The sequence below is a fragment of the Peromyscus californicus genome, unplaced genomic scaffold (genome assembly GCF_007827085.1).
Source record: "Peromyscus californicus insignis strain IS unplaced genomic scaffold, ASM782708v3 Scaffold_23__1_contigs__length_62951481, whole genome shotgun sequence".
Classification (NCBI taxonomy): Eukaryota; Metazoa; Chordata; class Mammalia; order Rodentia; family Cricetidae; genus Peromyscus; species Peromyscus californicus.
The window spans coordinates 14,692,550-14,719,045 of record NW_026294534.1 but is presented as its reverse complement, the minus strand read 5'-3'; the positions used below and the strand labels follow the sequence as shown (position 1 = coordinate 14,719,045).

Below are 26,496 nucleotides of genomic sequence, written 5' to 3'. Positions count from 1 at the left end.
GTGCAAACGTGTGTATGCAAGTGTGTGTGTGTGTGTCTGTGTGTGTGTGTGTACCCCCATGTACATGCAGTTGTCTGCAGAAACCAGAAGAGGGTGGAGGGAGTTGGATCCACCAGGGCTGAACTTTCGAGCCACCATTTGTGGGTTCTGGGAACTGAACTCTAGTCCTCTGGAGGAAGTGTTCTAATTTCACTCTGTGCTGTATAAAACACTCTGATAAACAGCAGCTTGAGGGAGGGAAGGGTTTATTTGGCATACACTTTCAGGTTGAGGGAAGTCAAGACAGGAACTCAAGGCAGAAGCCATGAAGAAATACAGATTACTAGCTCACTCTTTAGGTTGACCCCTGGCTCGATGTTTAGCTAGCTTTTTTATACAATCCAGGACCACCTGCCCAAGGAATGATGCCACCCATAGTGGGCTGGGTCCTCCAATGTCAATTACCAATGAAGACATTCTGGGACAAACACATCCTCAGACAAACCGGATCTAGGAAATTCCTCTCCTGTGGCTTCTCCTCTCACACAATTCTAGGCTTGAGTCAAGCTGACAAGCAGCAAGAGCTCTGTACCTCTGAACCATCATTCCAACTTCTAGATAAAGTGTTAGAGGAATATATCACTACGAACCACAAAACTAGGGAGGCTGCCTTGTAGCGGCAGTTTACACGGGTGCCTTTTCCATAATGATCCTGGGGATGGATTTCCTTGGGGTTGAAAGACTGAAATTTAAACCAATACAAAGCAAACGAACAAACAAGAAAATCAAAACTGATGGGCTAGGGATGTAGCCTGGTTGGTAGAGTGCTTGCCTGGCATGCAAGAAGCTCTGGGTTTGATCCCAAGTACCTCATAAAACCAAGCCTCCCTGCACTTGGAAGGTGGAGACAGGAAGATCAAAAGTTCACGGCCATCCTTAGCCACATAGCAAGTTAAGCCTGGGCCAGTGAGTCCCTTCCCTGTCTCTAAACAAATAGATAACTTTAATAGATGGACATAAGTGAATTTATGTTTCACCACTACCATTCTAATCATTTTCATTTACCGTTAAAGCCACAGCCTCCGGGGCTGGATAATGCTGGATAATGTCGGGAGACCTCAAGGTGAGTCCTCCTGGAAGCTGCCACCAACCCTCAGGGCCCGCCAGCCACGCTGCCAGTGTGGAGAGCAGACTTCCGGGCCTCGGGAGGGAGGGGCCTCGGGTGGGGAGGGCCGGCAGGGGAGGGGCTTCTGGAGGGAGGGGCTTCTGGAGGGAGGGACCTCGTGTGTGGGGGGGGAAGGGTTGGGGGAGCCGTGGAGGGGTTTCGAGAGGGAGGGGCGGAGGGGGGGAGGGGCCTCGGGGGCGGGAGGAGGGCCAGTGGAGGGTCTCGGGAGGGAGGGGAGGAGGGCCGGACCCACACTGCGACCTTAAAGAGTGTCCCGGGGCCGCGGCCGCCAGGGGAGCGCGGACGGCGGAGTGCGAGCCCGTGCAGCCAGGCGCGGCGGTGAGGTGGCCGGCGCAGGAGGGAGCGGGCGGGCGGGCGGGTTAGGGAACGCGGCCTGACAGTCCCCGCCCTGCCGCACACGTGCTGCGACACCGGCGCGGACCGGGCTTGCGGCCGGGTCCCGGGAGGCGCAGGGGGTCGGGCGGGCTCTGCCTCGAGCGGTGCCGCGCGGGGTGCGCGCGCTGCGCGGGGAGGCATCCCGTGCAGGCCGGGTGACGCGCTCCGCAGCTGCAGCAGTAGTGGGCACCCCGGTGCCCGGCCGAAGGGTTTGGATGGTGGTGGCATGCGGCCTCCTGCCACCCAGCTGCAGCGGGAGACAGGTCTTCCCTAGCGAAATGCAGCCTCACCCGGTTCGACCACCGAAGAAGTTATTTTCCTCTCGGAACCAGTAGCAGTGTTGGCGTTGTTTCTGCGACTCCTGGGTAGTTTGAAGGAGGAGGGTGGGACGCTTGAAAGGATTCGGGTTTTCTACTCCAAACGGTACAGCAAGCTCCTAAGTCAGTTTAAATCCGTGAGTGCGGACCAGTCTGGTTTGTGCAAGTCCTGCATTCTCTTGGAGCCACATTTCATACTCACTTCCTTCTGCATGCTCTCTGGGTTCATCTGTTAGTACCGTTTCTGTTTTCTGTAATTTGACAGTTATCCCTGAGAAGGAGAGTTAAGTGGTAGAGTGCTTGGCTAGTATGCAGGAAGGTAGGTGTGATCTCCAGCATGGGAAAGCATTTTTTATATATATTAATCTGTTTTTGAAATTATAATTAAGATCATTTCCTCTCTCCGCTTTTCTACTTATAATCCATTCTATGTAACTCCCCTTCTGAAATTCATGCCCCACCCCTCTTTTGGTTTTTTGAGAAAGGACTTCTCCGTGTAGTTTTGGTGCCGGTCCTGGAACTTGCTCTGTAGACCAGGCTGGACTGGAACTCACAGAGATCCACCTGGCTCTGCCTCCTAAGTGCTGGGCTTAAAGGCGTGCACCACCACCGCCGCTGGGCGCTAAGATGCTTTTTTCTGTGCCTTCCAACTTAGTAAAAGAAATGAATACATTGAAGTTTATCTGAGGCCACTTTGAATGTTACCCCTGTAGTCAGCCTTTTATTTTCTCTGCAAAAATGTAGCCCTGGGTGTTTCTGTAAACTACCGTGTTGCTAATTTAAAAAGAAACTTTTTTTTTTTTTTAGAAAAGAAAGTTCTTGGAATAGAGTCATTGACAAAGTGTTTTTCACAAATTCTTGGTTGCTGCCATTATTTTCTTGACTTTCAGGATGGCTTTGGCCTTTGAAAGAACCTTGGCCTAATACACCAACCTCCTCAGTGTGATGAGGAATGAAACTGTCCTGTTAGATGTAAATCAATTCTGTGTTTGGAGAAGATACAGAATAGTTTGAGCAATGGGTAATTTTGATCTTGTGTGTTAAGGAGTCCTCCATTTTTTTTTTTCTAGTTAGCATTAAGTCCATGTCTCAGCGAGTTGGTTTTTTTTTTTTTGTCTAAAGGTAGAGGAAGGCTTCAACACAAACATTTCAAGTTGTCCTGTAGAGAACGTTGGCCACTTGACTCTCTGAGACTTACCTCTGGGATTCTGGTCAAGTAAAATCCGAACCCAGTAGTCCAGATGTTGCACCGAAGTGTGGCTGGCCCACATTATCAGCCTTACCTGGGAGCTTGGGCTGTGAGAATCTCTGGTCCTACTTGAGGCCTGTTGAATCAGAATCTGAATTGTAACAAGACTTTAGGTAAATCGACGCTTTTACTGCTGAAACCTGATGGGATGGTGAGAAGAACAGGGCCAGGGCTCTATTCTGGACCTTGTGGCAGTTTTGACTGCCTGTGCCTGGTAATTCTATAATCCACCTTGTCTAGACGGAGACCTCCGGTTTGGGAGCCACGTGACTCAATGGAGCGCCTAGGCTCTGGTACTCAGTGGCACAGGCTGCTGTCTGAAATAATGACAGCCCGGTGGACTGGACTTTCACCATAGACCTCTGAAGCACTAGTCTGGTGTGGTCTGGGCCGTTTGTGATTGGTTCCTTTTCTGCTGTTTGTTGTCGAGGTTTTCATCCAGATTGTTTGGGGTGCCGTAGGGGCCTATAGCAGTGATACCGAGGGAAGGTGTTCATGTGTGAGCTCTTGGAGGGGAAGTGGATTACTTGGCTGTGTTGATACATTAAGCCTCCTTAGGAACCCATTTTCCCACTCCCCAAAGTTAAGGGTAGTAACTTAGGCTTAGAGAATGGGGGACCGCAGAGGCTAACTGAACATTTCCTTCTTCCCAGGGATATGTGGTGCACACCCTACACTCTAGAGAACTGCCTTCCACAGAACCCAGGGACACCATGAAGTCCAATCCTGCCATCCAAGCTGCCATTGACCTCACGGCAGGGGCCGCAGGTAATCCTTAGGGGGAAAAAAATCCTTCCCCCTGTATTCCTGAAGTACTTCCTTAGAGTGGTTTGGAAATTATTACCCCATAGGTAATGTACTCTACCCTCAGAATGAATCAACTTAGTGGAAATGTGATATTGTTCAGAGTGTGGCAGCAAGTATGATACAGTAGTGTTTAGTTATATCAGAGCTTTACCAGTCAGTGCAGGATGACGATGTCCCTGGTATTGCTAGAAAACATCTCACTTCCAAAATGAACTGCTAACTCACTTGGCTACTGTCACATGCTAGGATAGGCATGTGGCAGTGGGTCACCCCAAGCTGGGCAGTCTTCAGACCTTTTGTAGTACAAAATGCCAGTTACTCTTCTTTTTTTGTTTTAAGATCTAGTTTATTTCTATTCACGAGTATGTGTGTGTCTGTGGGAGTATCTGCCACGTGTGAGTAGGTGCTCGAGGTGACTGGAATTGCATATTGGATCCCATCCCCTGGAGCTGGAGTCATAGGCGGTTGTGGGCCACCCATGTGGGCGCTGGGAACCAAAAGTAAGTCCCTCTAGAAGTGCAGTAAGCTGAGCCCTTTTTCCAGCTCCTCTGTTACTTTTCTTATTGGTGATAGGAAAGAAAGGAAGGCCCCCTTTGGCAATGAGGCTGATACTCCTCAGTGTCTCCAGGCGTGGAAGGGAAGAAGATGCAGAATCTTTTGAGAATGGGCAGTTGAGGCTGACCCTCAGATCCTGAGCCTAAGAGCCGTCTGGAGCCGGGGCTGGTGACCTGAGGCCACTGTAAAAAGACTACCTTTTTAACATGTGGGTGTAAGGAGAAGCTTAGTCTGGGGCAAAAAGAATTGGATACCCATGATAGTCATTTTGTTTTCAAAGTTCCCTGTCATCTTAGGGGCAACGGCACACTGGCAGGCACGTTTCCCAAGGGAACCTTTGATCTACCCTAGCCCCCCACATTCAATTCTTGTAAATGGGGAAGCCAGAGCACCACATTGCTCGATGTTCTCTTATCCAGTATGACCTCTTGGGTCAACAGATCAAGTGTGGTCAGGGGACTACCACCTCTCACTCTGTCTGTCCTTTGTTCAGCTGTAAAAAAGTCCTTGTACAGAGAACAACTCCCTCTCTCCCCCCCTCCCCCCAGTTATTCCACCCCCCTCCATGAACCAAAGGTCAAAATTGGTTCAGAAGGAAGGCTGATAAGGATCCCCGGGCAAGGACACCTCTCCAGGCTAGAGACAGGAGCGTTCCAGTCTGGTGAGCAGGTCCAGCAGCTAGCAAGGTTGTGCCCCAACGTGTTAATTAACCACTGTGGGTCTTCAGGTCAGTCCCCACTACTTTGTGGAAGGGAGGATGGGCCAATCCCTTGGATCTCATTCCCTCCTCTTAGTCCTAGTCATAGGGTTAAGTCAATTCCCTCCTCTTAGTCCTAAGTCATAGGATTAAGTCCATTCCCTCCTCTTAGTCCTAAATCATAGGATTAAGTCAGTTCCCTCCTCTTAGTCCTGGTCACAGGGTTAAGTCAGTTCCCTCCTCTTGTCCTCATGCCAGGCTGTGGAGATGCTGATTGGAAGTGACACAAACATCCGCTAGCTAGCTCTGGCTAGTGGAGAGCATTGCGTGTTCCACTCTTGCCTCTTCAGTAAGGTGTGCAGTCTCTTGAGAGAGTCTCAACTTTGGCAGTCTGTGCTCTTCCATCAGTCTAAGAACAAACAAGACTTTATTGCAATAATTTTTCAAGAAGTTTACCTCTTCCCTGACCATGTGCATTCAGATATTTGAGTAGCACTTAGCGGTTATATTTTTATGTAAATTGCAATAATATTGTTGGGAGCCTCGTGTAGACGACAACTGCCAGTGGGCTTTTTCTGTTTTAAACAATGATAAGGTGTCCATATATTGACATTAATATTCTTCTGCTGCCTGTGGTTTAGGATCTCTCCCTGGGCTTGGGAACACAAGGCTGCCCCCAGAGATGCTGGATTTGTGATTTCTGAGCACAAGTTTGCTGATGGGGGTAGGGACTTTGTTTGGGTGGGACGCTGGTCCGTGGAGGTGCTCATTAGTGGCATTAGACTGCGTTCTATTGTGAGGGACCTGGAATGCAATCAGGAAGGAGCACTCTCACTTTTGAGGGTCCCAAAGTTTAGTTGGCATAGCAGGCCTTAGAGAACTCTGGGTATCAATGTTCACTATATATGTAGAAAAATCGCCAGTTCTTGGCTTCTTGTTTTGTTGACATCTTTGTTTTAGTGTGCCTAGTGGGACAACAGCCTCCTCTGAGGTCAGGTGGTTTGAATTCTTTGCTACCCTAACTATCTGGACTGGCAGATTCCTAGGTTTTGAGATTTTTTTTTCCACTTGCACAGAGAACCCCCATGTTCCATGACCACCCCTCATTGGTGGAAGTGATTTATCTGTAAGTACAGAGTCAGCTGCGGTCAAGGGTCAGGATGGGATGTGAATGTAAATAAATTCTTTGTCTCCTTTAGATTCACAGCAAAGCCACTCCCACCAGACAAGTTTCCCAGCCAGCTCATTGCTATTAAAGTTGTCTTTGTTCTGACCTGTACTTGCTGTAGGAGAGGTCCCAGGGAAGGCTCCTTGGGCAGCTGGGGTGAGAGTTGAAGCAGAGTTAGAGTATTGGGTAGTTACCAAACCAAGGCAGTGCGCACCCCGAAAGCTGACTCTCAGAGGTGTGGGGAGTGCTTTGAGTTAGTTTAGTATCCCCCTTACACCAGGGAAAGTCAGTCCCGGGCAGTTCTTGCGGTGTGTCTCATTATCTGGCACACTGGCTGGGAAAGAGGAATTTCACAGCCCTGAAGTTTACCTTCTCAGTGTCAAAATAACAAGCACCTCCAAAACCATTTTGAAGGGATATCTTCAAAATGTCCTGCTTCTCTGTCCCGGAAAGTGGCACTGCTGCTGACTGGGGGTTTGGGGTTTCCCTGTTTGTCCTGCTGTAAGTTGTCCCATCCCTGGTAAAGGGCCTCAGTGACTTGTGATTTGCTGCTTGTGTATAGGAAACTGACAGTCTGTACATGATACTGTTGGACAGACTCTTTGTTGCTATGATAAAATGTCCAAAGAGTAGTAAGTTCGAGGCCAGCCTGGTCTAGAGTTGAGTTCCAGGACAGCCAGGACTGTCACACAGAGAAACCCTGTCTTGGGAAAAAAAAAAAAAAAGATCCGGACTGTTAGTCAGCCTAAGGGAGGGGGTTTATTTTGGCCTGGAGTTTCAGAAGTTTTATTCCACCCTGGTGGGAAGGGGTGGCAGACCAGAGAAGCTCACATCATGGCAGCCAGAAAGCATACACATCTATACTATACACACCCCCACACTCAGAGAGAAAGAGAGAGAGAGAGAGAGACCTGGCTCTGCTTTGTCCTTTTTCTTCCCGATTTCCACCATTTGTATTACGTCTGGACACCAGCCCGTGGTGCTTCAGAATGGGTCTTTCTTCCTTAGTTAATGCACTCTGGAATTCACAGGCAAACCCAGAGGTCTGCCTTATTGGTCTCTTAGAGGCCTCTCAAGGCAGTCAAGCCGACAGTGAGAATTACCCACCACAGTGACTATTGGTTAAATGTTGAACATGAGCTGGTCTTGGTACCTCTCCCGAAGAGCGAGTGGAGGGAATTGCCTGTGGTATCCTCTCAAGAAGACAAGGCTTTTCGTTTGTCCTTCAAGGAGAAGAGAATAATCAGAAATACAACTTCTACGCAGGTGGAGAACCCTTCAATGTTGGCGTTACTGATGTATAAATCGGAGCGCCGGCTTGGCACTGGGCTTGCTGGCTGGAGCTGGGGGTAGGCATTGGACTGAGTCCTGTCGTACACATTATTGGGATTTAGCTCCACTTTCATGAGGGGATGAAGCTTTTACTTCATTATATTCATCACATAATAAGCAATAAGTGCTATCTGTCTGCACGTTCAGGCTGAGAGAGTTAACAGGCAAACGCTTCAGTTCAAATGTTAGTGTGCTGAACTACAGGCCTCACTCAGTTTATCCAAAATGTGCACCCTAAAAGTCCTAACAGTCACCGATTCTTTGGAATAATTAAATTATTTTGCTGTGTGTGAGACACATCCCTAGCCCAGCAGTGTGTAGGAGAGAACAGTTCTGACAACAGGAGCATCATCTTGACTTCTGGTTGTTTTCGCTTTGGTCTCACTAGCGTGGGCTAGCCTGGCACTTGGAGTCCCCCTGCTTCCGACTCCTGAGTACGGGGATTACAGGCCCGCATCACCCACTCTGCTCTAACATTTTGGTAAATGATAGTCCAGTGATTCAGAATTGGAGATAATCAGGTGAAGCTATCCTGTTACTCTCCTGGAAGAAGCGGACAATAGCAAGAAAATCACAGAAATCGTTTTGTTTAATTGGTCAAGTCATTCTCAGACTTCTTGGAAGTAATACCTTGTCTATTAGTAAATAAATGAATTTTATGATGACATCCTCAGTGTCCTCCATCTCTACTTCCCACAGCACAGGTGGAATAACCATGAATAATATCTGAGTTGTAAAATTGCATTTCTTAAGTCGGGTAGTGGTGGCGCATGCCTTTAATCCCAGCACTCGGGAGGCAGAGGCAGGTGGATCTTTGAGTTTGAGGTCAGCATGGTCTGCACAGTGAGTTCCAGGACAGCCAGGGATACACAGAGAAACCCTGTCTTGAAAAACAAAAACAAAATTGCATTTCTTAAATATTTTGTGTAAGCCTTCCACTTTGACAGCGTTTTAGTGGCCTCATCAGATAGCTGCTGGTTCCTGACCTAAGCAGGGGGTATCTCAAATGTGGGGCCTTCTCGACCTCATGAGGGAGGTAAATATTAACCAGCGGCATGTCCTAAAACTTTGGTCCTAGTCCAGGGTCTATAGACGTTATGGGGCAATCACAGTTTGTTCTTACCCCTGTGTTCAGAACTCTTACTGAAGGAGTCTAATGCAATGTAGACTCAGTACATTTGGTATTCTTATAGTGTGGAAACAATCACAAGGCAGACTTCAGTCCATTTATACTAAGCAAAGGTAGTCTGTTCCCTAACTAAGTACAAGTCATTAATTGATAGAGTTAAAATTCAAGTGCTTTTTTTTTTCAGGGTCCAATGTTTTGCCCTCAGGAGATTAATTAGCAGGCTTCTTGTTTTCCTTATCTGGCACTTGGCTTCTCTCTCATGTCCATAGTGGCTGTTGTTTAGTAACCACTTGTGTGCCAGGTTTGCGCCAAGCCTGCCAGGTTTGTGCCAAGTTAACCGTATGAGATGGTGTAGATGAAGAACAGAGGCTCATAGGGGTATCTACTGTCTGGACGGCACAGTAAAACCGAGTTCCAGCCTCCCCCAAACACTGGAATGGAGAAACCAAACATCTCTCCTGTACACATGAGTCTCTTTAGGATTGGCCTCTGGTGCTGACCAGTATAGGCACCTGCCAGAAGTTGTACTGAACTTGGCCAGACGATTCGGGGGGGCGGGGGGAGGCAGTCAGTCATTAGGAACGAAAATACTGCTAAACCATGGACAGCAAGCTACCTTCCTTCTTGTCCATGGCTATAGACTCCTTCTAAAGACTCAACATCCTCCCTCTAGGGGGCACAGCATGTGTCCTGACTGGGCAGCCCTTCGACACGATGAAGGTGAAGATGCAGACTTTCCCAGACCTCTACCGGGGCCTCACCGACTGCTGCCTGAAGACCTACTCCCAGGTGGGCTTCCGTGGCTTCTACAAGGGCACCAGCCCCGCACTGATTGCTAATATTGCAGAGAACTCGGTGCTCTTCATGTGTTACGGCTTCTGCCAGCAGGTGGTCCGCAAAGTGGTTGGATTGGACAATCAGGCAAAACTGAGGTGAGTCACCGACGCTCGGTTGTTTCTTAAATAAGTGAACACTTGATTTCAATGACATGTGTAGAAAAGAAGTTTCCTTTCTAAAAATGACTCTGATGTTCTACACTGTCATGGCTTAAACAAATGCATCGTGTCAAGAGTCTTACTGTGTGTTTGGTCCCTATGGGAAGATGCTTTCCGTGTGAACAGAAGTGCTGGGCTACATCTGTAGAACATGGGACCTAAGTTTTAGGTTCCCTTTCATCAGTGGCGAGTATTGAAAGGGAACCTGAGCAATACTAGACAAGAAATGTGGAATTTAGGAAGCTACAGATGGACCCAGGTTTCTTTGGCTGAACCCTCCCTATACATCAGACTTCATTTGTGCTGATCTTCCCTAGGCTGCTATATTCAGAGACCAGACAATTCATAAACCACTGGGATGCTTAGTCATCCCTCCTTCATATGTTGATTTATTTGAAATGATTTAAAATTATATTGGGGGAAGAGCTGGGGAGAAAGCTTAATTACTAAAATGCTTACAAGGCGCTAAATTAGATCCTTACCACCCACATAAAAAGCTGGACATGGTGTGTACTTAGAATCCCAGTATTGGGAAGGCAGAAGTAGAAGGAGATCTAGGGCCCCAGGTCCCAAAGAGAGATCCTTTCTCAAAAGACAGGTATAGCTCCTGAGAAACACATACACACCTCCATACATACAGATGCACACAGTAAAATCATTATATGTCATTTTTATACACACACACACACACACACACACACACACACACACACACACACACACTGTTTATATTTGCAAAGGGCAGAGGCTTGTAGGCTGTGTCAGTAGGAATTGGAGCCTCTATTGCAGCCACAGGTTGACACAACTGTAGACTCCTTGGACACGGAGGTGTGTTCTGGAAACATCTACAAGATTCAGATGTGCTATTTCATAGGCAAGAACTTCATCTTGATGGCAGAACTTGTGTTGAAAAACTGGGGACATCCAAGACAGTCCAAGGAGATGGTGTAGGACAGAGGAGGGCTGAGCGTGATCCTCCAGCCCTCCAGCTAAGGGAGGGCAGGTAGCAGAGCCCAGGAGATGGAAGCAGAGGGCCATGAGATTAGCATCCCACAGGGAGAGCAGACAGAAGCAAAGCACTAGACTACTGGCTTTCTCTAGCTGAAGGAGAGACATTCCATTTCAGGACATTTGGGTTTATCTCCCTCAGCTTCGTTAGTGATGGACAACACTGGGGAGGAGCCAGAGCGACAGTGGGTCCCCAGGGAAGATTCTGGTCGAAGACCCTTTGCTCCCCTCCGGGCAAAGTAACCAAAGAGATGGTGATGGGAACACACTCCTGCGGTTCCGGCCCTGCGTGTCCCTCCTCCCCTCCCCTGCTTCTTCGCCTATGAGCAGAGACTGGTTTGAGCACAGTGCCTTTTCTCCTTTGTGTTTTATTTGAGACATGGTCCCAGTGTGTAGCCTGGACTGGCCTGAAAGTCACCATCACCCTGCCTCCACCTCCACTGTAGGGATGCCACGTGCGCATTACTACGTTCACGTAGTCTTTTCTGAGGATGGACAGTCGGATGCTTTACAGCTCTGTGTCTCCACACCCTCTCCAGAAGCAAGAGTTGGGGTTGCCGAGAAAGGGTTGGAAAATGCCTCACTGTGTTCCTTGGGTGGAGTTTTGAGTGTGTTTATTTCATGTGATACCCACAGTATGGAGCTTCTCACCACACAAGCTCTTCAGTATGGACATCAGCCTGCTTAACTTGCTGTAACACAGCACTAGAATCTTTGCTGAGCTTAGAGTCTTCCCCTTTTCAGTCTTAGGAGACACTTTGCTTTTTACTTGCTGGGCAAACAGTGCCTACAGTCTGCTATACTCTGACATGTCCCACTGTCCCCCTTCCGCCCAGTCTTCTGTCTGTTAGACCAGCAAGGATATTGGTCAGATCTAGAGCGGGCGTTTATCAAGAGTGGCAAAGGGAAACAGTTAAAGCAAGCATTACTGTGGATTTCTGCAACCGCATCACAAATATTTGTGTGTCCTGGTTTGAACCTCATGTGGCGTTCTCCTTTGACCTTTGGTTGAATGAGATCTTACACAGCAGAGGCATTTGGATCAAACAGTAGAGTCTTTCTTTCTTTTTTGAAAAGTTTCATACAATATATTTTGATCATATTCCCCACCCCACCCCCATTTTCTAGATCCTCCGTACCTCCCTACCAACTTTATGTTCTTTTTATCTTTTTAAGACAAAGTAATAAAACAAGAAGCACACACACATACAAAACACATAAATCAACATGAACAAAGAGACCAGCAAGGCAAAAATACCCAAACAGAGCAAAATGAGATGAAGAGTCTGCAGTGGATTCTTAGAAAACCCCATCCTACACTCTGTGCACTTTCAATTCCAGCCATACACGTTCATCCTACATGGAGAGCTGAAGGTCTGTGTGCCTGTTGTGTGCCCTGGAAAGTACTTAGGAGGAAGTCAAAGTCCGTGGAAGTGCTGACTTGGCTTCTCCCTTGTACTCTTAGGATGTTTTATGTTCGTTCAGATTCTGGAACCCTCCCAACACCTGACGTTGAGTTGGCATCCATGTTTATTGACTGATGCCTTTGTTCTAGCAAACTTGACACATTCTAGGTAATGACCCCCATGGACAGTTGCCTGGCAGCGGGTTGATGGAGTCCCTGAGGCAGGCCTAGTATCGTCTGTAGGCTGGCCAGAAGACCGTTTGAAGCTTTGGCTTTTAACAGATGAGCTAAGGAGTGGTGGGAAGATGTGCACTAGATAGAGCAAGACACTTGCTCCACACTCCAGGATGTTGGTATGCCTGCTTGGCTCGTTTTAGTTCACGGTGGTAGGCTTAATTCTCTAAGGTCAAAAGGAAGTCCACCCAGCAAACGGTCCTGCTTCAGATAACCTCATGGTAAGCCTGCTCTGCTGAGTCCCGGATGTTCGAGAGACCAGCTCAGCCTGCAGACAGCGGCTGCTGTCTGGTGCAGAGGCGAGGCTACAGAAAACCAAGGCCAAAGCTGGAAGCAAGAGAAGCAGCTTCTTTAGCTTACGGGGTACAAGAGCCTGGGGCCGGGGCTGGGGCTGGCATCTGCCTGGTTCTTCTACAGTGTCTTCTGGCTGTATGGTGGCATTGCAGATGGAATCATGATGGGAACGTGTGAGGAGAGGTCACCAGCTACTACAGGAAGCTCCGCTCTTGTGGGAGTTAGTGCAGTCCTGTGAGAGCTGTATTGGTGTCTGCCCCCCTCTCCCCGAAAGGATGGCAGCATCCTAGGACCCACTTTTTTTTTTTTTTTTTTTTTTTTTTGGTTTTTCGAGACAGGGTTTCTCTGTGTAGCTTTGCGCCTTTCCTGGAACTCACTTGGTAGTCCAGGCTGGCCTCGAACTCACAGAGATCCTCCTGGCTCTGCCTCCCGAGTGCTGGGATTAAAGGCGTGCGCCACCACCGCCCGGCTTTTTTTTTTATAATTGAAACTTTTTTTTTTGGTTTTTTGAGACAGGGTTTCTCTGTGTAACAGTCCTAGCTGTCCTGGAATTCACTCTGTAGACCAGGCTGGCCTCGAACTCACAGAGATCTGCCCACCTCTGCCTCCCCAAGTGCTGGGATTAAAGGCATGTGCCACCACTGCCCCGCTGAAACATTTTTTTTTTTTTACAATATATTTCGATCATGTTTTTCCCCTCTCTCAATTCTTCCCAGATCCTCCCTACCTCTTTACCCAGACTTCATTTTCTCTTCCTCCCCCCTCTAAAGCAAACAAAAACAAAACAACAACAAATAAAACAAGAAACACATACAAAAGAGTCCCACAAAAATGGAGGTCAAAATAAACAAACAAAGACCAGTGAGACCAAAAAAAATGCGCAAAGCAAACTGAAACAAAACGTCTACAAAAAATGCCACTACGTTCATTTTGTGTTGTCCAGTTACTTCAGGGAAGTGTGAATATACCCAGTGAGACTCCTCCGGAGAAAACTCATTTTTCCTTTCCTGCCAAGTATCAGTTTTAGTAGCCGGTTAGGGGTGGGTGCCTGTGTCCACTTCTCCCTTCCCAGTGCCGGGACCCCGTCTGGCTGTGTCATTCTTATGGCATGCTGCCATAGTCTCTGAGTTCATATGGACGTCAGTCCTGTTGTGTCTGGAAGATGCTGTTTCCTTGGAGTCATCCATCCCCTCTGGCTCTCACAGCCCTCCCATCTCCTCTCCCACATAGATCCTGAGCTCCGAAGGGGAGGGGTGTGATGGAGACATCCCATTTCAGACTGCGTGCTCCAAAGTCTCTCACTCTCTGCACATTGTCGAGTTGTGGGTCTCTGTGTTAGTTTCCCATCTGCCGCAAGAAGCTTCTCTGATGAGGGCTGAGTGAGGCACTGGTCCGTGAATATTCCTAATGAATATGCCATTAGGGATCATTTTATTACTGAGTTCCTTTAGCAGAATTACAGTTTTAGGTTTTCCTTTAAGCTAATGGCCATATCAGGTATGGGTTCCAACTCATGGAGTAGAGGCCTTAAGTCCCATCAGAAAGTGGTCTGTTATCTCCTTAATATTTGTGTATGTCTTGCAGGTGGGTCACTGTTGTAGGTCACAGGGTTTGTAGCAGGGAGCTGTTCATGACTCTAGTAGCATGCGGGGTACCTTCCAGGACCACGAATGCTCGTCAGTAGAGGTGAAGCGTCCAGTCAGACACCAGCTTGACTGCTCTGTGTTTGATGACGTATGTAAGGGTTGTCTTCAGCCATGGTTTTACCCTCAGGTTGTGGAGAGTGACCAGTAACGTTGGCAATGACCTGTGATGTTTGGGGGTTTCCATGGGCGGGCCCCACCTCTTAAATGTCCCATCATCTCCACAACGAAGGGTCAAGCTTCCACCACACAAGCTGTTGGGCCACATATGCAAACCATATCAGATCTTAACAGAGGTCATAGCTGAATTGGGAAATGGTTTTGTGATCACAAAAACCTAGATTGTTTTTTATCTGCAGTAGTTAGATTCCATATCTGGTTACTCCAGGTTGGATTTGGGGCCAGAAGGAATATTGTCACAAATATACTAAGGTATTAATAGACTGTATTTGGGGAAGTAAGATTGTAAGTGACCTCTCTCCTATGGTCCCTCCATTTTTCTTTATGTGCCTTAGCTTGGGCTACTAAACAAAATGCCGTCCATTAGGATTCGTCAACAAACATTTCTTCTTCTGGAGGCTGCCAAATCAGGAATGAAGGTGCCACCAGGCTCAAGCTCTGGTTCAGACATGGTTTCTCCCTGTCCTCACCTGGCAGAGAGAGCAAGATTATAGGCCATCGATCTCGTGATGACATCTCATGTAGCTAGAGTTTTCCTGCCTGGCCCACAGTCAGGACAAATCTCTCCCACCTGCCAGTCCCACAGCCGCTCAGACCCGACCAAGTAAACACAGAGACTTATATTGCTTACAAACTGTATGGCCGTACCAGACTTCTTGCTAACTGTTCTTATAGCTTAAATTAATCCATTTCTATAAATCTGTACCTTGTCACGTGGCTCGTGGCTTACCGGCATCTTCCCATGCTGTTTGTCATCGTGGCGGCTGGCAGTGTTTCTGACTCAGCCTTCCACTTCCCAGCTTTATTCTCCTCCTTGTCCCGCCCACACTTCCTCCTGCCTGGCTACTGGCCAATCAGTGTTTTATTTACCAACCAATCAGAGCAACACATTTGTCATACAGAACATCCCACAGCAGTCTCATCCTCAGGAACCAATCTATTCCTGATTGCCTCTTAAGAGCCCTGGCTTTCAACGCTGTTACACATCGGTGGTTAGGTTCTCAGCACACGAATGGAGGGGAGGGGGACATAAGCATGGGTGTAGCTAGCCATCAGGCAGACCTGGGTTTGATTCCTAGCATGCCACTCTAGATGTGTGGCTTTGGGGACATGTGTGACCTCTCAGTGCCATTCCTCGTGGAGCTGGAGTACTGCAGTTTGCTACAGGGTCTCAGGACTCTTAGATGGGAAGCACGTGTGGAGGTCCCTCTCTCATCCCCGTGTTCTCTCTGCGTGGTGAGTGCCGAAGGGACATACGAGCTGACGGTCCATCCTCTGTCCTTTCAGTGACCTCCAGAACGCAACTGCTGGCTCCTTCGCCTCCGCCTTCGCCGCGCTGGTCCTCTGCCCCACAGAGCTTGTGAAGTGTCGGCTCCAGACCATGTATGAAATGGAATCTTCGGGAAAGATAGCTGCAAGCCAAAAGTAAGCACTGTTTATTCACAGATGTTAGGTTTTTCATCTTGGTGCACTGTGTTTTCGTTTTATATTGTTAACATTAAGTGCCAAGTGTAGAAACAGCTTTCCCTATTCTAAAATACTGTGTCAGGGGATTTTCTGAGAAGACTTTTTATTATGTTTGGACTCACTACCTACCCTAGCTTAGGCAGTTATTTAATAGTGTAGAAATGGAGACACCAAGGAGCCAACTGTCCCCTTTGTACTCTGGGGTGCATAAGGCATGATCTTCAGCTATATTTGGGAGACAGCTTTGAACTGGGTCTGAGGGCTGAGCTGAGTGTGGATTTAGATTCTGAGGTGAGTGTTTCATACCCTTTCACATGGGTCTTCAGGCTTATCACCACAATTTAGTGGCAACTCCTACCCTTTCCAAACCGTCACCTGTCCTTGGTAAGAGTCCAAGTTCTGAAAACATGCATCAGAAACCTTTGTAAGTAGAGCTGCTCTCTGGTCCTGTCAGTGATCAGCTTAGACATGAAAGCAGCTGGCTGTCCACTGCGGTGAGGATATAAATGCCACATGTGTCTAGAATTAAAAAACTGTCTATTATCCTTGTTAATCACAAATTGTGCCTATTTATCTTGACATGTGGCTGGTTGAAGATCTGGTCAAGGGTGTTGCCATCACCCAAGGTCTGTAAATCTTCTGGGGAACCAGTCAACAAACTGACCAGTAGTCAGTTTCCTCCCCTGCTATTCATGGCCTAGGAGTCTACCAGTATAACGCTTTAAAACAGTGGTTCTCAACCTGAAGGTCATGACCCCTAGAGGTTGAATGTCCCTTTCCCAAGGGTCGCATATCAGATATTCTACGTATCAGATATTTACATTCCAATTCATAGTAGTAGCAAAATTACAGTTATGAGGTAGCAATGAAATAACTTTACGGTTGGGGGTCACCACAACATGAACTGTATTAAAGGGTCGCAGCATCAGGAAGGTTGAAAACCACTGCTTTAAAGGGTTATTTCTGAACCAGAACCTACCAACAGTACTGTGAATACATACAGATCATAAGTGGGCAGTTCTATAAACAGTCACGAAATGAATGGGCCTTTGTAACCAGTGCCTAGAGTAAGAAACAGACCGTTGACACCACCACACACAGGCTTGGATGCAGGCTCAGGTGTTGAGTTGGGGTCACTTAGTATGTTCACATGTGTGGTGGGAACAGTGCTGTGGGAACAGAGCTCTCAGAAGGAAGATGGTGGCTTATGGCCTTTGTCATTCGGGGAGTCAATGTGACATCTCTCTGTCTCCCTAAGAACAAAGTGAGCAATTCAGTAGTTAAACACTGAGCATGTGGCATTCTGCTTGGTCTCAGCGTGTATACAACCTACCACAGGGCACACTGTGGTGGAGATGGCGGCCAGGGTGTCCGGCCCTGAAACTGCTCCCCTGGAGCAGGTCTCATTTGCAAAAGGGACTTCTCTGCATCCCTTCTGCTTGAGAGACTCAGTTCTCGCTGTTCCTCCAGTCCCAAGGGCTAGAGCTTGACCCTCCGAGCTCCTTGTCTTGCCTTCAAGTGACGCTCATTCCTCTGGACCACCTGAACACATTATCCTAAACTCACAGTGACGGCCACTGTTGGCCGTCAACGTGATAGAATCTAGATTCACCTAGGAGTCAGTATCTGGTCAGTATCTCTTTATTCAGTCGACTGAGGTAGGAAGACTCATGTATAAAAGAGGTGGCGCCATTACCCGAGCCTGGGCCCTAGACTGCACAACAGGAAGTGTCAGCTGAGCACCAGTGGTCCTTGCTGTCTGCTCCCTGACTGCAGATGCAATGTGATCAGCTGTCCCGGGCTCCTGCTGCACTGCCGTGCCCCCACCGTGGACTGTACCCCTGAACTGTGAGCCCAAACCAAGCCCTTTCTCCCTCCAGTTTGCACCTTGCCCGGTGTTTTATTACAACAAGTAACTAATACACCCACGAGCTGGAAGAGATGGGGCTCCAGGGGGCAAGGCACTGAGCAAGTGTAGTATTGTTTATCTATGGCCAGCCCCGGATGGCTCCTTATTGTAAGTCATTTTTACGTGGTCATTGTTGAAAAGACGGGCACTAACCCTTTCACATCTCAGACAATGTAGCTTATAGTAGTTAGCAGGCCTGCTCAGGCGCAGGTAAGGAAGCAGCTGGTTGGGTGAACAGAGGTCCCACTAAGTCTAAGAGTAACAGGTGTGCTTTGAAGGGAAGGGCAGGGCACAGGAAAACCCAGTTATAGGAAAGCTGGTCACGTAAGCCTCCCTTGGTACAAAAATCTCATTGCGTGCACACACCCGCACTGACTGTGCCTCCTCCTTTGTCTCCCCCAGCACAGTGTGGTCAGTCGTGAAAGAAATCTTTAGGACCGACGGCCCCTTGGGCTTCTACCACGGACTCTCAAGCACTTTACTTCGAGAAGTACCAGGCTACTTCCTATTCTTCGGTGGCTATGAACTGAGCAGATCCTTTTTCGCATCAGGGAAATCAAAAGATGAACTAGGTAAATGTATTCCCATTGACAACATTTGGGGTTAGTAGAGTCAGCCTCCTGGGTTTCCTGGTTTCCACAGGGTCTGTGTATGGTGTGCACCTTCCTGGGAGTCCACCCAGCACTGGGGAGTTTCTGGGTGCCAGGAGATAAAATGGCAGTGGGTGTTGGCTAGCACCGTCTCCCGAGGGAAATTTCCTAAAGACAAGCTCTCAAGCCTTATATCTCAAACTTCTTTGCCACATTAGCATTGTTAGAGCTGTCTCTTCTTCTGGGTAGTACTAACTGTTCTGCGTCCATTAGAGGAAGAAATAGAGATTATTTTCCTGATGGAGAAATCAACTCTCAACAATCTCACAATAAGCTTTAAAAGCTTTTTTTAATTCATTAATTGCCTGTCATTGCAATTACAAAGTAAGATTGTCTGCCAAGCCCTGTCTCTGACATCAAATCACAAATAAGTTTGTTCCCCAAACATTGTTTATTCATTATCCATTAAATAAGTACTTCCTGATAGATCTGCTATTTAGGCATTTAATTAACAGGGTTTCTCAAGCTGTTTGTGGGGTGTCCTGTGCATGCAAGATGTTCAATCGCATCCCTGGCCATTTTCCCCACTACAGATAGCAACCTCCCTCCAAGAAGGAAAAAAACAAACAGAATAACGTAGCTTCAGAACTTGTCAGTATTCCCTGGGGAGACCAAGGCAGCCTTGCTTGAGAACCACTGTATTAGATGTTAAGGCTGTTTCAAGACAAAAACTGAACTAACGACAGCCATTCGGCATGTGCCATTGATGAGATCAGTCTCGTTTGATGTGCTAGTTGGGCAGCCTAAAATACATTTCTGCTTTTAAGTTGCATACCTAAGTATCAAATCTCCACCCAGAGTTCTATCTCTGCCTTGAAAACCCTAGCTCTGAGTGTAAGGCGGGCAGGTAATAAGGAAATTGGTCAGTGCTTATCAGTGTCATAAATGGAAACAATCCCTGTTGCACCTGTCTAATGTAGTACATTTTTCAAATGTGATAACAAAGCATGGTGTTTTGGGAGCAGTACATAGATTTTTTTTTTCTTTCCTGTCACAGTGGAGGAAGATTAGGGCTGTTGGGGGTTAAAGTTGAGAAAGACGTGGACTGTATTTCAGTGGCTGTTTTCTCATTCCCTGTGATGTGAGACCTGTTGGCTATGGGTGGGTCAACCCCAACTGGAGGATGAGGTTGGGGTGGGGACTCAGTACCTGGTCTTGATGATGCCTGGGGATACTCCAACTTCTTAGCTAGAGCCTTGAATGTTTTTCAAGGAGTTGACTGTTCCATGCGCTTCTGGAAACGCCACCTAAAACAAAGTGCCGCTTTCTGCTTTCCTTCCCTAGGTCCCGTCCCACTGATGCTAAGTGGTGGATTTGGTGGAATTTGCCTGTGGCTGGCTGTGTATCCGGTGGATTGTATCAAATCTAGAATCCAAGTTCTTTCTATGAGTGGCAAACAGACAGGACTAGTCAGAACTTTTCTGAGTATCGTGAAGAATGAAGGTAAGGCTGCTGTGGGCAGAGACTGGGGTATGTTCACAGTGATTATCTCTGTGAAATGGATCCATCTATGGTTAATTTGGGCAGAGACTGGGGTGTGTCCACAGTGATTATCTCTGTGAAATGGATCCATCTAGGGTTAATTTGGGCAGAGACTGGGGTATGTTCACAGTGATTATCTCTGTGAAATGGATCCATCTATGGTTAATTTGGGCAGAGACTGGGGTGTGTCCACAGTGATTATCTCTGTGAAATGGATCCATCTAGGGTTAATTTGGGCAGAGACTGGGGTATGTTCACAGTGATTATCTCTGTGAAATGGATCCATCTATGGTTAATTTGGGCAGAGACTGGGGTGTGTCCACAGTGATTATCTCTGTGAAATGGATCCATCTAGGGTTAATTAGCCCCACGACTGCTCTTTTCTCCCTGCCTCATAACCTTCTCCTAACACTGGCTTTCTATTCCCAAATCATTTGCTTTATCTTATTTTCATTGTTCTCAAAAATGTTTAAAGTTCTTTTTCCTAACTTCCGGGCCAGGTGCCTGGCAGGATTCTTTTTATTCTAAAGACCTTGGGGGTGTTTTTAAGATACAGACTTTGTCTAGAGGGAAGAATGTTTTGAGGCGAGTAGCATCACCTCATTTACATAATCCAAATATGAAAAGACCCCCTACCAGGACCACTAAGGCATTAAAAGAATATATTGGATATATTATATTCTTATTGTGTTACAGTTAAAAGAATGTAATACAACATCAGTAAGACCTCTGGAATGAGAAATGATCTGAGCAGTCTGTAGGGATGATTTGCTGTCAGGTTTTAGAGTTATGTAGGATACAGACTTTTTAAGTCACGTTTGTATGACATCAACCCAAAGACTGGTCTTTCTGGCATCCACCTTATAGGCATCTTAAAACTAGGGTTATGGGAAGTCTTGAACGGAAGAAAGGGAAGAGGTAAATGATTTATAATTATAATCTAAAAAATAAAATAATTCAGGTGGAGAGATGGCTCAGCGGTTAAGAGAGCATTGGCTGCCCTTCCAGAAGTCCTGAGTTCAGTTCCCAGCATCACATGATGGCTCACACCCGTATATAATGGGACCTGATGCCCTCTTCTGGCATGAATGTGTATGTGTGGCTAGACCACCATATACATGAGATAAATAAATCTTTAAAAATAAATAAAATAATTTAAAAAGTGAAATAGATGAGGTCAAAAACATCATTATCTACAAAACAAAACAGAAAGTACCTTGGATTATGAACTTGTGCTTTGGCTCTGAAGAGAGAGTACAGTGACCCAGGGACATGTTTAATTTGTAACTCAAATAGAGTGCAGGTATCTTGTGTATCACCACTCCTGCATGCCTTCTCCAGGATGGCCGGGCACACCCTCGTTCAGTCCCTCATCTGGGTCTCTCCCATGACCATGCTGAATACATCTCTGGGGTCTCTTGCTGGCCCCTCTGGCTCTTTGATTGCCTCCATCTGGCCGTGTTAGCTCTTAGCTCTGCTCTGTCCATACTGCCCGAGTCCTCCAGGCATAGCATTTGCATTGTTATTTGAGCATCAATCAGCTTTGCCAGGGGGCTTGCCACTTAACCCTGTTCCTGTAGTCTGTTGAGGGGAACCTGAGAGCAAGCCCCTTCGTTCATCACAAGGGCTTTAGTACTGTGTCTGAGTGTGTGGGCACAGGTGATCTCTACTGTGCAGCTGCGCTTGTGCCCTCAAGTAAGCGCTGTCACAGTCTTGGATTGCCCTTCTGTCTTGCAGGAATAACGGCCTTGTATTCTGGACTGAAACCTACTATGATTCGAGCCTTCCCTGCCAATGCGGCACTGTTTTTGGCCTATGAATACAGCAGGAAGTTGATGATGAGCCAATTTGAAGCCTACTGAAGTGTCCTGGATTCAAGGCAGCCTTTAGTTTAGTGACTGTCGTTAACTCAGGGTTTCACGGAGTACAAGAACAATGTGGGATTATTTGATTAGTTGGGACGTTTGTCCTTGTCTTCCCTGCTTCTACTCAGAGTCTTAGACTTGGTGGAAGGCCCTCTGTTCTACACAGTATCATTTCTGCCCATTGTTGCACCAAAAGAGAAAAGTCGCTGCCTTGCCCTTGGTGGAATGTACGGGCAGCTAGCTGGTGGCCTTACGTGGACTGCCTTCCTCTCAGGACAGAACTTCTGCGGAAGCCAGGGTTACACATGCAATTTTGATGGCCCTAAGTTGAGGAAAACACAATTTTGTTCTATGTCTAGTTGTAAATGGTGACCAATGTCTTTGCACATGGTTGTAAATGACTGCTTAACCCATCCTAGACGTAGGGCCAAAGGCTGCAGAGCCTGTGCACTAAGAGGTTTTTAACTTTTTGTGGTACATTAAAGCTAAAACATCTACCTATATTTTTAGATAAACTTATACGCGTACCTGTGTGGCTTCTACATTCTTGAAGAAATTTCAGGATGGATATCCTGGATTTTTTTTTTCCATGCTGCTCAACAGTGCCATTCGTTTTCTAGGTGGGCTTATTATTTTGCACTCTGGGTTTGGTAGGAGTGGCCTGGAGTGTTAGTGCTCTGAAGGGCAGCGGAGTACCCACCAGCTTCCCTTCTAACTCAAAGAGCTTCCTCCCCTTGTGCTAGACTCATGATCGACAAGGGGCTGCCCTGCCATGCTCTCATGAAAACTGACAGCGGCTCTTACCTGGTCTCAGCAGGAACCCAGGGTGCTCTTCTGGTCCTGGATATGGAACCACTCTGAACCCAGTGTCTCTCTGCCTCCACCAATCAGAGACCCTTAAGGAAGCAGAGACGAAGTCTGGGCTCCCTGCTTTCATCATGGGGTCCTAGTCCCAGGGAAGTCTGAAGGAGCTCACTAATTAGGCACCACAGCATAAGTATATCAGGGCTCACCCTCCTGAAGTTCACCCTGGGGCCCATAACTCCTTGATTTGCCTCTACATTTGGAGCTGGCAGTCTGTGAATTTTAATGACTGTAGATGGTGTGTAAATTTGGAAAGCATCGTGACACAGTAAGAACATTTTTATTAAACTAGGGAATATGTAGCAGCCAACATCTCATAGTCTGCAGTACGTCCAAGACCAGTGGGGCTGACGGTAGGCTTTGTTCCTACTCTGCCTACAAAGCTGAAGGAAGTCGGCTGACCTTATTCATGCCCTCTTGCCACAGTGCCAGCAGCACAAGGTCGGGAAAGCATAGTGCTCCCCAAAAGGGAGGGGTGCCACTCAGCATCCCTGGGCTGGCACTTTAGGAGAGAACCGTCTGTCGGTCTGCTTTAGTTCCCTCTCTTGTATGGCCAGTGGCTACTGAGTGGTGCTTCATCTCAACAGCTCTGGATACAAGCACCGGAGGATTGATACGGCAAGAGGACTGGCCCAAGCCGTCATCTCCCTTTCTGGTGCCTGAGGTCTAGTTCATATTGTCCCTGTTGGCCGTGTGGCTTCTCACAGTCTGCCCATTGAAGATTTGTGGCCTTCTAGAGAAATAGTAAGAAACAAGGGAAGTGAAAAATGGAGACCTAAGGAGAATTTTTTATTTTTCTGTTGGTTTAATGTGTGGGTACAATTGAACTTGAGACAAAACCAGAACTTGAGATATTTTGTTTAAAGAAATGAGTACTCTATCATTATTAAATAAACCTAATGTGAGTCTATGATGAGTTTCATTTAGATACATTATATTTATATCAAGGACCAATGGGAATATTAAAGATTTATGGATAATAAACTTCTAGGTGTTGTTTGCATTGGAACAAGTATTCTTTTGTCAGCAAGATTTCCTGATGTAAAATAATTTTACTGTAGGCAGGTTGACAAAAACAATGTTGCTTGTGTACTCTGCAGCCATGAAACACCCCATTAGATCGCTCCCTCCCTCTGTGTGTGTGGTGGTTTGAATGAGAAGGGCCCCCATAGGGCTCATATTTGAATGCTTGGTCACCAGGGAGTGGAACTGTTTGGAGGATTAGGAGGATTAGGAGGTGTGGCCTTTTTGGAGGAAGTGTGTCACTGGGATGGTCTTTGAGGTTTCAAAAGCCCATTCCTGGCCCAGTGTCTCTCTCTGCTGCCTGTGAATCAGGATGTAAAGCTCTCAGCTCAAGTCATGTCTGCCATGCTCCCTGCCATGATGATAACGGACTCACCCTCCGCAACTGTAAGCCAGCCCCTAATTAAATGCTTTCTTTATGAGTTGCTGTAGTCATGGTGTCTCACCACAGTAAAAGAACAGTGACTAAGACAGCTGCTATTTGTTAATTTATTTATTTACTGTATGTGTGTGGTATATGTGCGTATGCACTCACTGGTGCGTGAGTGTGTGGCAGCCAGAGGTTGATATTGACTGTTTTTCTCTATTTGCTCTCCACTTTATTTTTTTTTAAATAATTTTTAATTTTTTGATATTATAATCTAATTATATCATTTTCCACCTTTCCTCCCTCCAACCATGTACCCCACCTTGCTTCTCATTCAAATTCATGGCCTCTTTCTCTTTAATTGTTGACATACATACATACATACATACATACATATATATAGTATGTATGTATCTTTATATAGAGAGATAGCTATATCTTGCTACTTGTATGTTTCCAGGGCTGACCGTTTGGCGCTGGATAACCTATTGGTGTGCTCTTCCCTGGGAACAATTATATCTCCCGCTCTAAGCATTCCTTAGTTTCCTGTAGTTCTTTGTCTAGGAATGAGGCCTGGTGAGCTTGCTCACTTCCATGATAGCTTGTCTGTTAGTGTTGTTTTTGTTCAGGTCTTGATTAGGCAGCCATGTTGATGAGGCTTCTTGGGCGCAGCTTCTGTGACATTCTAGGAGACACAATCGCACAGCAAACTTCCTGTTGCTCTGGCTCTTACAATTTTTTTCCACCCCCTCTTCTGCAGTGATCCCTGAGCCTTAGAAGCAGGAGTTGTATTGTAGATGGATCTGTTAAGACTGGGCTCCACAACTCTGCACTCTGATCAGTTATGACTCTGTAAGAGTCTCTGTTGCAAAGAGAAGTTTCCTCCATGAGGGGTGAAGCCAACACTTATCTGTGTATAAAGATAAATGCTTAGAACGTAGTTAGAGATCATGCTGGTTGAAGTAGTGGTTGTAGGTTCTCCTCCGAGATGAATGCTTTCAGCATGGTATGATAACCCTAATGGTGTGGTAGTGGCACCATACTATAGTGGTAACCAACAACTCTCTAGTTGGACTTACAGCCCACTCAACAAGAGGGAGATCAGGCCTGCTGCTGGAAACCCGGCCAACTACCTGGGTTTTTTTGAAATGGGAGTGTTTCTGGGCCTGGAGCTGGCTGCCTGAGTAGACTGGCAAGCCAGCAAGCCTTTGAGATTTGTCTGTCTTTGGTCCCGCAGTGCTGGGGTTACAGATGTGTGCTATGACTTACACAGGCACTAAGATCTGAACGCAAATCCTCACGCTTGCTCAGTGGGTGCTTGACGAAATGAGCCATCCCTGCTCAGCCCCTCACTGTGAATAATGACTTTTTAAAAATAATTAAGTACTTGCTATTAAGTTTAGGATAATTTTTTTTAAAGAGACTTTGAATATTTTTTTAAGATTATTTATTTATTATGTATACAGTGTTCTGCCTGCATGTATGCCTACAGGCCAGAAGAGGGCACCAGATCTCATTACAGATGGTTGTGAGCCACCATGTGGTTGCTGGGAATTGAACTCAGGACCTTTGGAAGCACAGCCAGTGCTCTTAACCTCTGAGCCATCTCTCTAGCCCCAGGATAATTTTCTTATGGGTCTTTGAGACTGGATCTCTGTAGCTCAGGCTGGCCTGGCATTTGCTATGAATGCACAGATGGCCTTGAACTGAAGGCCACCTTCTTGCCTCAGCCCCCCAAATGCTGATTACAAGTATGTAACACCATGCCCCAAAAGTCTTCTGCCCCAAACACTTTGCATTTTTGGATAATTCTATGCCAAGATGATAAATTCTATCTAGGAAAACTAGTATTCAGCTATAGTGTGAGGTGAATGTCTCAGTTTGTTCTAAGAATTATGCACTTGGGGATCTAAGACAGCCAAACCCCAAGAGGCTTAAACAGGTTTCTGTGAACAAAATCAGAACAGCATGGCAACGTGCAACTGTCAGAAATTTTTTTTTTTTTTTTTTTTTTTTGGTTTTCCGAGACAGGGTTTCTCTGTGTAGCTTTGCGCCTCTCCTGGAACTCACTTGGTAGCCCAGGCTGGCCTTGAACTCACAGAGATCCGCCTGACTCTGCCTCCCGAGTACTGGGATTAAAGGCGTGCACCACCACCGCCCGGCGACTGTCAGAAATTTTGATGAGTCTTGAAAGGTAGGAGAGAAACCTCAACATTGACCTTTTTTCAAACAGACACTTCTTAAAAATTGAAGTTTTCTCCTTTCCTCATTGCCAGTGTGCCAAACTACCAGGCTAACTAGGCCTGGAATCTGCCT

At 46.8% G+C, this 26,496-nt stretch overlaps 1 protein-coding gene across 6 annotated transcripts; it reads left to right on the top strand.

Moving 5' to 3' along the window:
• Positions 1-1,364: 1,364 nt before the first annotated feature.
• Slc25a15 (solute carrier family 25 member 15) lies at positions 1,365-24,286 on the top strand. 6 transcript variants are annotated; one of them, XM_052751809.1, is made up of 9 exons: positions 1,554-1,905; positions 2,748-2,878; positions 2,980-3,219; positions 3,760-3,874; positions 9,468-9,726; positions 15,841-15,978; positions 18,332-18,501; positions 19,864-20,022; positions 21,799-24,286. In XM_052751809.1, the coding sequence occupies exons 4-9, from the start codon at positions 3,820-3,822 to the stop codon at positions 21,921-21,923; spliced, it is 906 nt and encodes a 301-aa protein (XP_052607769.1). In that variant the 5' UTR covers positions 1,554-1,905; positions 2,748-2,878; positions 2,980-3,219; positions 3,760-3,819; the 3' UTR covers positions 21,924-24,286. The 6 variants fall into 6 exon arrangements, with proteins under 6 accessions (XP_052607767.1, XP_052607770.1, XP_052607769.1 ...); XM_052751808.1 differs by having other exon boundaries at positions 2,748-3,219; XM_052751807.1 differs by lacking the exons at positions 1,554-1,905; positions 2,748-2,878; positions 2,980-3,219 and adding an exon at positions 1,365-1,483.
• The last annotated feature ends 2,210 nt before the right edge of the window (positions 24,287-26,496 follow it).

Excerpts from the sequence above, each read along its gene's own strand:
- Slc25a15 (XM_052751807.1), top strand. The coding sequence starts at position 3,820 with ATGAAGTCCAATCCTGCCATCCAAGCTGCCATTGACCTCACGGCAGGG. Across the intron at positions 9,727-15,840 it reads GACAATCAGGCAAAACTGAG|TGACCTCCAGAACGCAACTG; the intron begins GTGAGTCACCGA and ends CTGTCCTTTCAG. Across the intron at positions 15,979-18,331 it reads AAGATAGCTGCAAGCCAAAA|CACAGTGTGGTCAGTCGTGA; the intron begins GTAAGCACTGTT and ends TGTCTCCCCCAG.